The sequence below is a fragment of the Ylistrum balloti genome, unplaced genomic scaffold (assembly GCF_031769215.1).
Source record: "Ylistrum balloti isolate Yb309-2 unplaced genomic scaffold, AGI_CSIRO_Ybal_v1 Utg370076, whole genome shotgun sequence".
Lineage (NCBI taxonomy): Eukaryota > Metazoa > Mollusca > Bivalvia > Pectinida > Pectinidae > Ylistrum > Ylistrum balloti.
The window spans coordinates 588,419-606,990 of NW_026782115.1; the positions used below are offsets into that span (position 1 = coordinate 588,419).

At 34.1% G+C, this 18,572-nt stretch overlaps 1 protein-coding gene across 1 annotated transcript; it reads right to left on the minus strand.

Annotated features, from left to right (window-relative positions):
• Window positions 1–5,805: 5,805 nt before the first annotated feature.
• Window positions 5,806–14,906, minus strand: LOC132549751 (uncharacterized). Its single transcript, XM_060213708.1, has 3 exons — window positions 14,805–14,906; window positions 6,772–7,030; window positions 5,806–6,211 (listed from the first exon to the last, which is right to left on the minus strand). The coding sequence occupies exons 1-3, from the start codon at window positions 14,904–14,906 to the stop codon at window positions 5,931–5,933; spliced, it is 642 nt and encodes a 213-aa protein (XP_060069691.1). The 3' UTR covers window positions 5,806–5,930.
• Window positions 14,907–18,572: the final 3,666 nt, after the last annotated feature.

Here is an 18,572-nt window from a genome sequence, read left to right on the forward strand (position 1 = left end):
CATTCGCATACAGTTCAGAATCTACACACGTACTTGATGTTGTTCTATTAAAATTATCTGATAGAAAATATATGAAATTTATTCATTCATGGGGCTGTTGCAGCTCCCTGTAATCTTTTGTTTGTTTGTTTGGTTTTTGTTTGTTTGTTTTTTGTTTACTTTCCTTTCATTTTGGATTTTCCTTAGTCGCCTGCTTTGCTTCAAAATTTAGATCTTTAACACCACTGCCGAGTCCTAGAAGGATGGAACAGATGTATCAGCTGTATGATTGAGTTTCATGATTGTACAAAAGACACACAAGTGAAAAGCACCTTTTCATAATTTAGAGTGAGATACAGTAGAGCTAAACAATGAAGTAAACTGCTTCATACAGCTGTTTCGCCCTTCAAATACTCATCAGTGATGCTAAGGGCCTAAGATTTGAATCTTTGGAGTGCTATTCACTTGCGTGTCTTTTTCACAACCTTCATATACTGATTAAAAGATGAAAGGGAGAAATTTGAATTCGGGTTACTAGTCCATTTAACAAATGATGTTGTTTATATCATCTTTGTAATATTCCATCATTATAATCTTGTACTAGATATTTATTAGAGAAAATATGACATTTGAACTTATAATACCGAAAGGTAATGCAACGTTTCTGGGGGTCACTGACAGAGCCATATGTAACTTAAACACAAAATCGTTATTCAATAGATCACACCGTACCAGTATCATGGGATCATTTATTATATCTTAAGTTGACAGGTGTTCCGTGCGTATCGTTTCTTCTTTTTATAAAAAACAATAGTCAAACGGCCTTTGACCTGTAAAAGAATCGACCAAAGAAACGACGTTAACACCCTGCATTAATTGGCCCACCTTATTAATAGAATGACGAATCAAAACACTGACTCCCACTGAGTACGACAAGCAGCAATCTTTTCATGTGTATCAGATTATCATGTACATTTCAGAACAGTATATTAAACATATATATATCAAACCAAATGATTGACCTTTCAACAGAACATTTATTAAAAACTCGAAAATCGATAAAACGAAGGCAAATTATGAACTATGGAAACCGTTGTACAAGGGGGAAAATCTCAAGCGTTTACTCAATTAATGTCACGTTCTTAAGTAAGAACCATGTAAGTTGTATACCAGGGTTCTGTCATTAAATCCTAACAAACATGAAATCTTCTTTTTACTTATTTCATTCGTGGCTTAGGATATAATGATAAAACACAACGTATTATATTTACCTACAAGACGCAAGTCAATCATGCTCAGGGAGTTAAATACTTTACATGGTACGCTAGTTCTATTTATGCACCTACCCCTATATAGATACTGTCTGCAAGTACAGAAAAAATATAGATAATATCGCCCTAAATAATACAAGAATTTGGCCTACAAAGGTAATACCATGCACAATACACCGAGATATTCTATGTAGTACATGACACATCTAGATATTCTATATATTACATGACACATATATATTTAACATATTTCATGACACATCTAGATATTTTACATAATACATGACACATCTGAATATTGTATATAATAAATGACACATCTAGAAATTCTATATATTACATGACACATATATATTTAACATATTTCATGACACATCTAGATATTCTATATATTACACGACACATCTAAATATTGTATATATTTCATGACATATCTAGATATTTTACATAATACATGACACATCTGAATATTGTATATAATACATGACACATCTAGAAATTTTACATATTGCATGGCGTTTCTAAATGTTATATATATCACATGCCGCCATTATATATCTTAAATGCAATGACATATCTAGATATCTAAGATATTACATGTCATTTCTCAATATTACACATAACACAAGATACATTTAGATATCTTACGTAGTACATCACACAACTAGATATTTTACATATTACATGACATATCTTGATATTCTAGAACATGACACATCTAGATATTCTAAATGGAACATGACACATCTAGATATTCAAAATGGAACATGACACATCTAGATATTCAAAATGGAACATGACACATCTAGATATTCTAAATGGAACATGACACATCTAGATATTCTAAATGGTACATGACACATCTAGATATTCTAAATGGTACATGACACATCTAGATATTCTAAATGGAACATGACACATCTTTATATTCTAAATGGAACATGACACATCTAGATATTCTAAATGGAACATGACACATCTAGATATTCTAAATGGAACATGACACATCTAGATATTCTAAATGGAACATGACACATCTAGATATTCTAAATATTACATGATACATATTGATATTTGATATAACACTTTAACCTCATAACTTAGCGCAAGCTTATCAATGTAAATGTACGCAAAGAAGGGAGGAGATGATGGTGAAAAACGAAGCTCGGTTTATCTGATGAGAAGAAAAAGGTGTTCCGTAATGATAAACGTTTCATGAATTAGATGTGCCACGAGCCGTGATATTTCCTATCATACTTTAATTATTTACAAAACAAATAATGAGTCAGGATGAAGTCTTCCTTTTTAATGAAGTAAAAACACAACCCCACACAGATGGACTACAAACAAGCTATCATCGGTCGATAGTGAGACCCGTTATATCGATGGTCTTTTCTGTCTGCTCTCTATTTACCGAGCTGCTTTAATCCTCTCAAGTTATTTGGTTAAACGAACATCGTGTGTACTCTGTAAATCATTAAACATTGTTTGTCCATATCGACAAACACCTAACCTCCCAATGGTATGGATGTTTCCGTTTTACTATCCTCGACATTCCAGGGACGGACCGCTATAGCACTGTATCCCCAAGTCATCAATACTATAGTGTCGATCAGGGCGTGTTTGTAAGTGAATGAAAAGCACTTCAAAATAAAGGATAGATCTTTTGATGTTTCATAATTACAACAGGCAGTATTTTAAAAGTCAACTGTGGGTTATCTATCGAGTGTGGATTACTCAAGGACTTGTCTTATCACGAACTTCATCTCTATATTTAATACATGATTTTCATGTGGTAACTCAAGGGCGTTCTAATTAAACAGCAATGTGTCTTGCGTGAACTTATGCAAGTTAAAACGTAACTGAGTGTTATATATATATTGTATGTAAGCACATATCACTGTTGACATGTATAGTTACTGGGTAAAGGTATAATTCAAGTTAGAAATAACCTATGTATTTTACAATAAACAAAATATGTCCATTTCTTGATTTTTCTTTCCTTTCTCTTTGTGGATTTGGTTTTGTGAAGCTGACTGAACTTCAGAGTTGATCAGTTCAAATGATGGATATCCTTTATGAATCGCACTTTTTCAATGAAAACTAATTATTTCAGCCGGATTATTTGTTTATAAACTCCAGTGGAGTTTACATCAACGACACCCCATCATCTGTTTCCATAGCATGGTCGATCTTTACTTACGAACAAAGATACAAAGTAGACATATCTCTAAGCTGTGTTGGTGTGGATTTTCCATCTCTCGATAGTAACACTCCTCCATCTCCAATTTTCATTGCATCAATTTCGCATTTGCTTAGATATTTCATGCATTGTTCCAAAATAAGATAATCAGTGTGATTGTTTTAAAAGCCATGATACAGTATAATTTTGATCGACACTGGTTTTGAGATAATCTGTTTATATAATGTATATTTGCAGGCCATTAAGTTAATAGTCTGTAGCAGATTTTGATAAGAAAATTAGCTATCTTTGTTCCCTCTTAAAAATATATTGATTGTATCTGATATTAAAGGTCGCTCTTACCGCGGATGCAAATTGATTGACAAAATGAAATGCTCGTTGTGAATTGATGATGTTTCATTTGAGAAAACCATAAAATGTTGCCTAACATATATGTACATATAACAACTTAGCTGTTCACTGAACTAATGTCATTTCCGTCTTTTTGTCGTATAAAACAACAAACAATTCGCAGACAATCAGAAACTTCTGTTCATTATTTTCTTGTCTTTTTTTCCTTATTCCCATCATTCCGTTTGATTTTGTTACTTTTCATACCGTCTGACTTTCATTTCAGATGCTGATGTTTTGAAACATTGTAAATGGATTTAATTATAATTCCACACACATAACTGCGTCTAAGGTATATCTGTATATAATATTATATGCTGATATATCAGTATGCCCTGTCTTTATTTCAGTTAATTTTACGTTTTAATTAACAGATACACTTCTGTCGTTTTAAGCGCAGTGATGTATGTTTATTGTCATATCAATTTTGTTTTCTTTTGCTTTTTATGTAAATCAGATTCATTCCTGATCAGTGGACAAAAAAGTTATTTCCCTTGACTAAAGGTGAAAACATCGAAAAGGTAATAACTCTGCAGAAGTTACGCCCCTTGCGTAGGTAGCCAATATTTCATTTCGATTGTAAGGTTCCTAGAGTTACTCCCCCTTACCAGAGGAAAAAAATGACAAGTCGGACAGACCGAAGGCGCAATGCAATTACTTACTCAGATGGAAATGAGTGTTGGAATAACATCACTCAGATGGAAATGAGTGTTGGAATAACATCACTCAGATGGAAATGAGTGTTGAAATAGCATCACTCAGATGAAAATGAGTGTTGAAATAGCATCACTCAAATGGAAATGAGTGTTGGAATAACCGTTTGGTCTATATGTATAATCGAAGACTAATACACAGAAATGATGAATATATAAGTATTCAACAGTGTATTAGTTTACTTAAATATAGTTATATTTCAAGGCGAAATGGTCCGTAAGTATAACTGTATCTTAGTGCGTGATATTCATAAAATATCACACGTGCATATGACCCAGAGTGAAACGTTCTGTCTGGTCTATTCACAGCTCCGAATTCGAAACCACAAATATTTGTCTGAATGTATAAGATTAACTGTCACATATATTTATAAATAATAGGATGTATTACAGGTCGAACAATGCCAATCTTACAATCAAACAACGTATTATTCTCCACTTTCCGATTGATTTGGTCTTTTCTTGTGTGTATTTTTATACTTTCTTGTCTCTGGGCTTAACACTGTTACGTTCAATATCTTATTTCACCAATATGTGAAATGAAGTTCCTGGAAATACTGGGCATTTTTTGGGTAATTTATTTTCGTCCTTTTTACTTGATAATACCAGTTAAATCTGTGTCTGAGTTATTTTAGGTTTAATTACACGCTATTGGGGTTTAATTTTAAAAAATCATCTAGAGCGTGACTCGTTTTACAGGTCAATTTCCGTTATGTCCTCGGATACACAGTAATCATTTGTATTTTGTTCTGATATATGTTAATAGTTATTTTTGTATCATGTACCAACTCAAAAATTACAATAAATAATATCAAAGTATTACAGAGGAAATATTTTGTTCCTTTGTAAATGATTTCAACCACTGAGGCGACTAGATGCTATAGCCTTTAACTACGGAAGTGTCAGGATTTCCTGTACTTTATCCTACAGCGCCATCCTGGTGATTTTTCAGTGACATGTAGGGTAAAAGAGTGAAAAGAGATGCTATCTCATTTAGGATAATGTCTGCATAAAAGAAATATGTAAGAATTACCTTTAAATGCTATTACAATATATATATATATATATAGAACACAAATATGAGTCACATGATCAACAACATATTCAGTTCTCAAAAACCATGGCGACGACTTCGTAAAACTGTTAATAACTGTAAGATAGAGACAATGAAACACAAGAAAAGAACAAGTTATTGCTTTACTATGGTTCGTGACATGACCGCAATATGTCCTGATATCATCTGGACTGACAACAGCTCAGCTGCAGCAACTTGAAGCTATGTTGGACTTTTATTTTAAATATCGAAATACATATGAATAGAAAAATATACAGCGATAATAATTTATGCACAATAAATGATGATAGCGGTTGTTGTTATCTAACTTGTGAAACGCTCCCTTCTTTATCAGAATCCTTGTGTAGCGAAAATTTCCACAGCTGAATATTTTTCATTAACATATTTTCAAAATGACTGTCGTCTAACGAATTATGCTCGTCTGATGTCGTTTCACAGGAGATAGCTCTCTGTCGGATGTAATGTCTGTGAAAAACAGGAACTGGTATCGTTCCTGTACTGGAGAACAAACTATCTGCGTCATCAGTGACGTCATCAGTTAGACGGGACGGGTCATCTTCTCCCTCGATCTCGTCCAACCCTGAAAATAACCAGAACAATTAAAGTAAATATCGCCTTTTCGCCATTTTATATGCAAATTTAAGTCAAGGAAGTTTATTGTCATTCTTCAATATCGGAGTAATGAGTTTACAGTTCCGGGGACATTTGAGTTTGGTATAAAAGGGTATGTTTATAATATTAATGTTTTTGTCATGAAAGGAAATTTCAAAGTGACGCACAAATGTAACAAGCCTTCACTGCAACTGTGCAGAAACTCCATAAGTATGATATTCATTACAATGCCTGATGATTGAAAGACAGTTACTGTGATACAACGTTACATTTATGTAAGTGAACATTTTGTCGCTTGCAGTGCCAACAAAAAAGGTTGAGAAAAATATTTTCATTGGCGACAATTAACGTCATCAGCGACGTCATCGATTAGACGGGACGGACGGTCTTCTCCCTCGATCTCATCCAACTCTAAAAAAAATACGCCTTATTTGTAGGTGTGTACGTTGCATACGGATAATAAATGTTACCTCACTGAAATATTTCTCGTTTTTTTAAACTAAGATGATAAATAAATTGGATTCTTACCTTCCATGCTATCTCCTATACTGGTAGTGGTGACTGGTCTTGGTGCTCCGCAGTAGTAAGGCACACTTTGTTGACGTACCAGAGGTGTTCGTCTGCTCGATTCCCGCCAAACATCTGTCGTTCGCATGTTTTCGAGCTCATCAGTGTCCTCGTCCTCATCACTTCGAATTTCCTTGGCACGTTGATACATTGCCTGGATTACGTCATTGATGTTCACGAGCTGTTTCAGCAACTTGACGTCTTGTCGACGCATGGAAATCTACAGAAAATGGCACAGTTTAAATTATAAATGTTTACAGAGATTAGCATACCAACAGAAACTAACACGTAATCTCATGAGCCGCAGAATACAGAAATACACAAATGGTGCTCTACTCCGAATTAGACTATTCATAAAGGAAAAATCATTAATTATAATCATTTGCGATAAGAATATAGCTAAGATATGCATACAGATAGAATAATATTAGATACGATGTCTTACGAAGTTATAAATGGATATGTGTGACAAATATACCAAAAAGCTAAAATCAAATACCACCACCCCCCCCAAAAAAAAAAAAAATAAATAAATAAACAAAAAAAAAAAACCCACCCCCCCCCCCCCCCCCCCCAAAAAAAAAAAAAAAACCAAACAAACAAACAAAAAAAAGCAAACAAAAACAAAAACAAAACAAAGCAAAAAGCAAACAATAATGAAAAACAAAACAGAACTGGAAAAGATGCCAAGGGGAATATGTATCTCTTTTTTCTTAATTATGGTTGAAACCGTTCTCTGTGCAAATGATACATACAAGTTTTATGAAGTGTTATGAGTTTATATTCACAGGACCGGTATGCGAAATACTTTCCGATAATAGTACTGTCAATAAAACTATATAGACTGGTCATAATACAGAGTAGATATATCAAGCTATTACACCAGATATAAACCTGAGAGCGAATTCGTTGTTGATACTGGATCCTGGCTCTTACGTTTTATTTCAATTTGTTGTCATTTTCTCTCTAGGATCATAGAAAAATACTGTCGGTAATGGACCATTCACTTTCATAAGAATTGATTATAGGATGATAAACATGATATTTACGTTTTATGACAAAGGAAATCAACAGAAGAGATTACAAAATAAACTCTTTACATCGAATCCTATTATTTATTTCAGTGGTGCGGATGTCACAAAAAATTAGCGGCATGCCCCCCATGTACAACACCACTTTACCAAAGAAGTCTACATTTTCCACGTAATATTTCTTGATAATTGAAGAAACAACCTTACTGCACTGTAAACTTGCAATACACACATATGCTGACTTTCGAATCCAGTACAATATTGTGCATATTATATGTGCAGTCATTTACATCACTACCCTTGTGTGACTGGTCACGTGATATTGACGGTCCCTAGGTACGTTAATGTCAAATATGTTGGCACCGATTCAAGGTAGTTTTCAACATCGGAGACATTAAAAACAGAAACGGAAGATTGCTGTTTGTTTTCCGAGTGACGCATAACAGTCGAAATTTATTTTGCTCTGAGAAAGTATTTGATAATATTGCGTTCAAGGAAACCTTCACATATAGAATCTATGCCAAGAAAGATCAGAGTACCTTAAAGTGAACTACATATGAAGATCATAATCAAATAAGACTTAATTAAACTGACATTGATCTTAGCCAAGAATATTTTACCAAGTGGTATTATAATCCTATAACATTCATTGCTTGTGGTAGTAAACACCTCAAGAAAGGATGGAGTCAAAAAGGAATTTGAACAAGTGCGTATTGTAACTAGGACCGTTGCATAAGTTTGCCAAACACCCCCGCCGTCGTAATTAAAGCACATGGTGTTAGGTAAGGATTGAAACGATATGTGATCAAATCGAACAATAATTGAATTTCACCACATCATCAGTTGTATCTGTAAGGAAGCCAATATTTTTCGATAAGGAAAGGAATATCATTGTTATGTTATTCGTGTCAGACAACACTTATGTACCAATTTCTATCAAAATAGGACAATATGTAAATTTCAACCAGTCAGAAGCCCACCTCTGCGGCCACTTTGTTAAATCATACAATGATATATACCAGTTTTCTTAAACAACGGACATCTACACTTCAACAATCACAAGTCGCCATGTTGCGGTCAATTTGTAGAATCAGAAAATGGTTGACACCTTTGTGTGTGTGTTATTTTTTCACCAAAATAAAATTTGGCCATATTCTGACCACACGACCGCGGTTAACCGGAAAATGACTGACCCAGAAACAAATCTTGTAAACCGCCTTTCATACCAAGACATTTATGTAAACTTTCGTTAGATTTCATTCAAAAGTTTTTTTTAAATGAGTCGGAAACCTTAACAGCGGAAGAACGTTGAAGAAAGCTTTATGTGACTAAAGAACAGCTGATTGAAGTTTATCTTGACTAAATTCGATTATTTGACAAGGTGGTTTGTTGAACAAAGTTTACTTACTGAATTATACGCTATTGCACTTCTTATCAACTCGGAGGTTTCATTCCGTGGTTCACAATCGAAATCAACACAAACCTATCGGCTAGTTTTTCCTTCAGTACCACGCTGCATACCGGATATTATTCCTTGGTAAGTTGCTTATGTTCGGTGGAGTAAATAGTCGATAAATTCATGATGCCGTAACTGTATCGTTTAAACAAGGAACCGTGACATAGCTCGCGATCTTGTCAACAATTTTAAGTGTCGATGAATAGAATCTAAAACCAGAAGCGAGTAATTACTGCAACAATTACGCGAAGACAATTTATTTTAACATAGTTACAACCGAAACCAGCGGGACTTGTAATTGACATTATGTATATCAATGATACTGTGACCATTTGTTAGGGATCTTAGGACATAACTACAATCTATATATAGGACCATGACATCATCAATTTATTTATTTAAATCACACTGAAATCAGCTTATGAAACACTTAAAACTGAATAATCAATTTCCCACATTGATATACAAATGTATTTTTCCATCTTTTGCTTATTATAATGCATTGTACGTTTTCTTTCATTGTGTGTTGTACCGTATGTACGCATTCATACAAAAAGGAAACAGGTTTATTTTCACGTACTTCTCAAAAGCTTAATAAAAGATATGTGTTGTTAGTGTTCACTAAATGTTCAACGGAACACTCCCTGACGGTCCGTTGTCGTATTTGCGCTTCGCTTGTGTCAAATATTTTAATTATGTATTTCTGGAAAGAATGACATCAACATTCTTATTTTTATTATGAAAACATTACATTATAATGCTATCCTAACAACAACACAAACTGCCTCGTCATACTTTTGTATTTACATAATTAATTGCACGTGAGGTTAAGGCATTAATTAGCATTCCGGAATACATAACATGCCAGCAGTGACGTTGTAATCCTCGTTATATCTTGAAACATCGGGACCCGGTTAAAGGGTTAGGAAATGAAATTCCATCAACTTCTACAGAAATAACGAAAAGCTTTAAGACTTAATCTTCACAAGTCAATATATCTCCTCTACACAGCCTTCACCATCACAAACTTGATAAGGTTAATCCATTCAATGTTGATAATAATGTGCCTTTTGTGTATTTTTTTCTTTCAAATAACAACCCAATGCATTCATCTGGTTTACGCTAAGTGAAATGCATTTTATAGTTCTAATATACCTCTGTTAAGCAGCGTGGGAATGCAGCGAAGAATTCTTCATAGTGAAGAGAGATCCCTTTTAAACATAGGCAAGTCGAAGGTGGCATGTCTTTATCATATTTATAAACAAAATAAATATTATTTTTAAAGTTCAAAACAGAATTGATATCTACATGCCTATATATCTACACGAACACATGACAACGAATTCCACACGTCTTAGAATGTGGAAAAAATACCACTGCAAACAGATATAAAAAATATGTTGAAGTTATACAGGTTGTACACATGGCAAACAAAGAATGCAACACGCATCATTTAGTAAAAAAAATTGCATAAAACGAAAACACCATGTACCCATTTGAACAAAAAATATCTTTATTAGCAGAAATTAACGAAGTCGATGTACCTTTGAGATCTGGACAATGCATAGTCTAGACAGTGATTTACAAGACATAGTCCATAGTTTTAAAATCCAAAGGAAATCGTTATTTGATTAGATTAATAAGAAAAGCAAAATGTGTATCAGTATGAACTCGGTCTTTGAGTGGAAATAACAAATTTTTGGCTACATGTTACATTTGTTATTGCCTGGTAATTAGATAATGTAAACACCACAAACCGTGTGGATTCCCCCAAGTCTCGTGTCGAGTTTTCACAGGGATAAACTTGGCTCTTAACCTACGGCAGTGTTGAAACTAGCAGACACTGACCCACGTAGTGTTAATTGCTTTGTGATGATTGCCAAAAATACTGTTTAAAACACGAAACAGATATGTCTGCTCATTTCATGCAGGCGTTTTAATGGATATGTTCAACTATGTTTAACCCTCTGTGCATATTGATTATTGAACTTTGTCGCATGTTTGTGTTACTAATTCACTTACTTTATGCAGCGCTCGTGAAAATGTATGATACATATATATATATATTTACTGTGGTTTATCAACCACATCAATTGTTCAATAGACGTTTATACATCAAAACCAGACAGAATAATTTCGATGTCTTCATTGTCATATTCATCAGACAAATGGCTACTGAGATATATCGTATGATTTGGCAATGAAATCACGCGATATATCGGCTATAATATTGTTTCACCAGGTTGAAAGGTGGTGTGACGAGATATGGTGATAGAATTATAGTGAAACAAGGCTATAGGTAATCATCCATGAGTGCATTAAGTATCCACAATATATTGCTAGTATCCCGGGAAAGTCAATTTGGTTACACTCTGTTGAAAGCTTAGTCATAAATGTTTGAAGGTTAATTTTTAAATCCCGTTTAAAACTTTAAATTTTTTTTTTTTTCAACCAAACACCAAAGTCTCAAAATCAACATCACTATTGTTTAAAATTTTTCAAAATCTATATTTAAGTTTTTTTAAAAAGAAGTACTTGACATTTTAAAAATCATTTTATTGAACAATACGGTTTAAAGTGCACTATAAACAAGATCGCTAAACGTAGCACTGAGCGGAAGTGTCTTGTTTAAAACAGAAAATTTCGTCTGATGTTTACTTATACTGTACTTTACAAACTTCATTGTTGTGTCGCCCCAAACATTATGTAATACAGTCCTCTTCAGAGAATAACGTACGTATGAAAGAAATAATAACGAGAACTGAAATTACATGTCGGTAGTCTATAATGAGGCGGACTTAAGTATGCTGTCCTTGAAAATGCAAACCTTGCCAATTTCTCCGTTTACAAAAGTGTCTTACAGACGTATCTATCAATACAGCGCATACAACTTTACAATTATTGTGTGCGGTTTTCAGCGAATTCTTTGGATATGAGTGGGGAAAATATCTACAACAGGATACTAATCTTGTTTGCTTATCCAACATTCAGTTCCTTTCTTTCACTGTAGATTGAACAACAATATGGACAATCTTCTAATAATACATATCAATCAGGAGTGTATTCTGATTCCTGGTATTGGGTTGTTGGGTGGTAGCCATTAGACCATCCGATCATCATAAAATTGGGTTTATGGGATGGTTATGTAACAAACATCAGAGGCAGGCTGTATATCCATGCATCACTGCATTATACCCCAACTAATGAGCGAACACTACAGATTTAGTGATATAAGCCACATGTTGATACACTAACACAGAGCCGATATATGTTTTATGCCACAAAAACTGCATCATGAATGAATTATACAATCAGGTTTATAGGCAAAAGACACATGTATTAGATAATCTATTCGAGATGGATATTTTTAGAAATTTTCTTCGTTTGTGAGGAAGTTATCAACTTAATTTCAATAACAAGAATTTGTAAATATTCAAATTACATTGTGAATTATGGTCCCATACAGGTCATGCTTAAGTACTCATAGATTGTTCAAAAGACACAAAAGTGAAAAGCACTTTTAAATAATTTATAGTTAGATACAATAGAGCAGAACTGCATCATACAGCTGTTTCGTATTTCTCGGACTCGTCAGTAATGCTAAGAGACTAAAATTTTCAAGCCTAGAAGGCGGCTAAGGAAAATCCAAACGGACCGAAAGAAAAGTAAAAATTTAGACGGGGAGGTGCAGCTCATGGTACAATTGCACTTGCCTTTCGTGGAGTGACGTCACAAGGTATTGTGATGTATTTCTATTTTGACAGAGTGACAATGCCATCGAAGAAGTGAAATTATGATACTTTATATATATATAATATTGTAATAATATGTATAGACTAATTTAAGAGGAACTGATATTTAACAATCTTGTCTCATAAGACGATTCCGTTCTATTATTTTAAGGCATATCGCTCTCCATTTTCGTCGATGCTTACACATTAAAAGAAATACATTTGGCATATCCTTTGCCTTGTAAAGATTGTTAAAAGACACAAGGGAAGAGAACATCGTAATATCAATGTAGACCGAATAACAAATCAAATAATGCATCATACAACTGTTTCGTCCTTCTAGGACCCGTCAGTGAATCTACATCATACAGCTGTTTCGTCCTTCTAGGACCCGTCAGTGAAGCTACATCATACAGTTGTTTCGTCCTTCTAGGAACCGTCAGTGATGCTTACATCATACAGCTGTTTCGTCCTTCTAGGACCCGTCAGTGAAGCTACATCATACAGTTGTTTCGTCCTTCTAGGACCCGTCAGTGATGCTACATCATACAACTGTTTCGTCCTTCTAGGACCCGTCAGTGAATCTACATCATACAGCTGTTTCGTCCTTCTAGGACCCGTCAGTGAAGCTACATCATACAGTTGTTTCGTCCTTCTAGGACCCGTCAGTGATGCTACATCATACAACTGTTTCGTCCTTCTAGGACCCGTCAGTAAAGCTTTTGACTTAATTTTGAAACCTAGGATTATAAAATTAACCAAATTTCAAAGTTTTCAATTTACTAGTTCCTCTTTGCTTGAAATTAGATTCGTTCAAAATAGGTAAAAGGGACAGTAGGTATATGGATCACTTTATACTCTATGAAAAAAGTAGTTGATTTATTCAAACATTTCAATTATTAGTGTATGTTTTGTAAAGAAATGTTACATTCCCATAACGTTCGACAACAGCAGTTAAGCACATTCATCATCTTTTAAGCCGATAAACAGCATGAAGTATCAGAGCTTGCCTAGAACAAATTAAGTGCCAAAGGCGAAAGATCTAATCCTACTACTGAACTCCTTAATCATAATCCCGTGGAATAAACATTCAATTTCACATCTCGTGATCTATTTAAATTCGAAATAGATTGTAAGATATTCATGCAGTAATGCCGAAATCAATCGTGTTCTTAATATGTCCTTCTTGTTCTTTGGGATTTTCGCCTGCGAGACTCGTGACTTTATATTGATTTACCAATCGGTTTTTATCTAGATGCACGCAATGCAACAGTTCCTGTTGTAAATGGAACTGCATTCATCTTGCAAATTTTGCAACGTCAGTCAGTTCAAATTAAAATTAAAATAATAGTATTTTAAATAAGATAGATAAGTAAATAATACAATCATCAGATATGATCTCAAATTCCGTCCAAATGTTGTTCGCTTTTTTATAACTAGCCACAACGGGTCGTGCAATAGAGACAGAACATTCACAGAATTCATCGCTACATTTTCATCCTTAAACAATCACTCTACCAATGAAAAGGTTTTAAAATCTGTACTTCGTTGAGGTCTTTTCATGTTTTCGTCAAAACTCAAGTAAGAACATGTAATTCAGCGTCATAAATACAATAAAAATATTGAACAGCTTAACTGACAATTCATGTTCGTTCTATATTGTACCCATTAACCTTGAGAATGTTACGTATCAACTATCAGTAATCAATTTTTAAGTACATTTAAGTTCTTAAGCGCGTTGTTTTATTTTGTAGACGGACACATTCTTGTACTCACCAGGTCAGCCCTGAGTGTCCTTAGTTTATCATTGACCTTGTCAACCAGGCCGAGATAGTCCCTCGACACATTCTCCATTCTGTCACTTAGCTCCATCATCATCATTATCAGCTGCTGTCAGTGTCAGCAGCAGGCTTTTATTGATACCGGTCGTCTCCACACTCTGCTGTTATATTTAACACTATCAGATACAACAGCCCAAACATCAGTACCAATGTCCTTCTGTGTCGATCCACAACTGTTTCCCCCTATAAATAAAGAAATAAGTTATCATACAGTCACGAAGGCAGTAAACAGAGATAGTTTATACTTAAGGTTCATCATCTGTGAATTAATTAGCTAATCATAAGTGTTACTAACCAGTAACCTCTATGCGCAGTCACGAAGTCCGTTAATAAACAAGGTACACCTCTACTATATAAAGTTCAGCATCATCAATAGCAAATTAACCGCAAACAGATAACAAAAACACTTTCGGATGCAGGAATGTATGTCAGTGTACTTACGGACACGTTAAATGCGTACAGTTATTACGCTACACACAAACATGAATGAGGTCTGCTTCTCTCATATCAAATTACTTAAGCAACAGTTAAGGTCACAGAGGGCAGCTAATGGTGCTGATAATATTAACCATACGTAACGATAGTGAAGTGATAACGTCAAATTTCAGCATGAAAACATTTATGAAATTATAATTTGTCGATTCTGGAATCTGAAACAGATGCATATATAATACTTAAAAGCATGGTTATGTTTACACTCTAATTTCACTTTCATGAACTGGGTATTGGATTTTTTCTTTCGAATTAAAAACAAAAACAGGAAATAAAAACCACATGCCAATAAAAACCAAAAATCTTGATGCCTCAGAATTCATAACACCCGGGATAGATACACCTAAACCTAAATTGCCAAATTGTAGACTAAGATTGCCGAGAGATTTCTTCGTCTTTGTCATATGATAAACAGCTTTGAGCCTTTAAGGAATGGTGTTGAAACATGCACACACAGGGACACCTAATGTGTAGATGCGAGGCGATTTTGTGTAGAATTTTTAATCTATAATGTTAATGTCACTGTTTAGTTTTTATTCGATTGTTTGTTATATTCCTCATGCGATCACAATACACTACAATAATGTAGTTCTTAGCAACATCATTTAACTTCCGTGTGTAAACAATTGTCAGGAAGTTCACGTAGAAGTAGCATTGCAGGGACACATGGGATTAAAGGAATATTATATAATCATGTTTCGATTTTCCTTCGAAATCGATTAAAAAAAAAAAAAAAAAAGGCGACGGCAGACAACAAGTTCGCAATCAGCAATGAAGTGGAAGCTGTAGTTTCTCAATGGCAAATCGGAAGACATACCAATGAGTGAGAAACAAAAAAGCGATATTTGCGTCATATCTTTGCAGATGATTCAAAAATAAAAACAACACATCTTTCAAACTAACATACAACTAGAGTTCCGCTGGATAAATTGTTTTTCCGTATACACAATGTAATGTATGGGGAATTTTCAAAATAAAAATAAGTATTACTGATTTAGTCCAGTTCTGTTGTCACTTGCCAGATACGAGTGCGTAATATTTCTTATTGTGAAATTAAATTTCGATATTACTTTACAACGGTTCACATAACGAAAATGCGAGATAAGTATATTTGACCAAAATTTGCATGTCAAATTTGCGATTCAGAATATCGAAGTTTAAAAAGCATCCGTATGTTTATCCTATGCTCTTATATGGTACTCCATTTCTTTCCGAGTTTTTTTTTTTTTTTTTTTTTTTTTTGTTTGTTTTGTTTTTGTTTAAAACAACAAGAAAATACGAACATTTCAAGACAATTATAATCCAAACTAACATTCAATAAAGCTAATGAACGAAAGAGATATTTACTTGGTGATTCCTGAAAACGTACAAGGAAATTTAGATAAGGTGTTCCGGAGGAGTAAGCGTCTTATGCTTCATCGACGACCCCGCCATGCAAAATTTAGTCAACTCAGGTAAGTAATGCCATGTACTCAAATGAGACCAAGGTATACAACAACGAACTCAAAAGGCAAACATACGCATCTAGCTTCATGTGGTACAAAGCAACAAAATAATTCTCTATGAGATCACTATGAGGACTTCCTCATAATCATTATCAACCATATTTTGAAACCTTGTAGTAGACTACTAGCTTTACGAGTTTGTCCATCGTTGATAACTCCTTGCACGAAAACCATGATAATTGGAACAGGCATTTCACTATCGATCAACAGCGACATGTATACTTGGGATGCAGGCGTGTTGCTATTTAGAAATAGGAAATTCATTATCGGGAAATCATCACGATTATCATATAGCCTGAGGGAAATTGTTTATTTTGGTTTCATTGTACGAAAAACTCGAGATAAGCGACATATGTAGAAGAGTCTGTCGTGTCTTTGATTCCCAATTCCGGTGGTATATACGATGGTTGTAGTCAATGCATTTCTCGCTTTTCAAAAACAACACGTCATCAGTATATCAGAAAGTGAAATTAAACGACTTTAAAAGGATTTTGACATGTTTTGATACGCTTTTTAATGTCTTAAACCTCGTATGAACAAAACAAAACAAAACAAAAACAAATCAGACAGCAGAGCGGCACAATTAGTTCAAATAGTATGTTGGAATATTTTACCATCTAACTCGACAGAAATATTGTCAACCAAGATGGACGTATTTTTCCCAAACAACAGTTCACGTAGTGGAAAAGAAAGTTCCCATAACAAGAGAACGAAGGCGTTATTTTATTTTAAAATATGGTATTGTAGTATATTGAGTGGAAAAATAAACTGCGATGTAAAGAAATAAGTTTATAAGTTTTGCATCAGGTGTTTACCACATACAGATTAAGCAAAATTAACTTTGGAGTGTAATAAAAATCATTCTTTGTTAAACGCATCGATCGTCTTAAAATGTCAACATAACAACCTTATAGCGACGACGAGCTTTCTCGTACATTATTGAATCTAATTTTTAAAACATGCATCCTTTTATTAAAATTTTATTGCTTTGTGTTTGCGATGAATATTTACTGAAAAGATGAGTGTCGTTCTACCTGACTTCCCGAAGCTGCAGGAGAAACACACGAGTTTTGTGATTCTTCTAGTCTAGGTATTGCTTGGTAATAAATATATGTTTTTATCGGTGGAGTGTTCAGTATCAGTAATTATATATCCCAGCTATAGGGGAAGGTTTTACTATGAAAACTTTAAGTTATTAGGATGTTCAAACCATTAATACAAAACATACTCTTATGTCGTTTCTATTTATAGAAAGATATCACTGGCTGCGCTCCACGAGTGAGACACACTGTTCAGTGTTCGTCATATAGCGTATCTTCAAAGAAATAACATCAATGCTATGCATGTATTGGTGAAGTTAGTGAAGAATTTTATCGTAGATGGCTGATCTAGAAACAGATGGTACATTTTATAAATGCAATATATATATCATGTGCAATCTCTGTAAAAATACTTTATTTCATAAATGTATTCAAATCGAAATATCAGCGAGTGATTTCATCCGCTATATTTACAATAGTGGATCTTTAAATTCTGTGTTCCATTTTACATAGTGAACGTTTTTAAATTTGAAGGTCACAAACGTCATGGAAGCCCATTATTACTTCCGCGTTTCTTTCCCATGTTGGTAACACAATTATTACAAATGACATGTGATTGTGTACATCCGGATGTTCAGGAAATCGAGATGGTGGATAACGCATTAC

Excerpts from the sequence above, each read along its gene's own strand:
- LOC132549751 (XM_060213708.1), bottom strand. The coding sequence starts at position 14,906 with ATGATGATGGAGCTAAGTGACAGAATGGAGAATGTGTCGAGGGACTAT. Across the intron at positions 7,031-14,804 it reads GGACACTCAGGGCTGACCTG|ATTTCCATGCGTCGACAAGA; the intron begins GTGAGTACAAGA and ends CATTTTCTGTAG. Across the intron at positions 6,212-6,771 it reads TATAGGAGATAGCATGGAAG|GGTTGGACGAGATCGAGGGA; the intron begins GTAAGAATCCAA and ends GGTTATTTTCAG.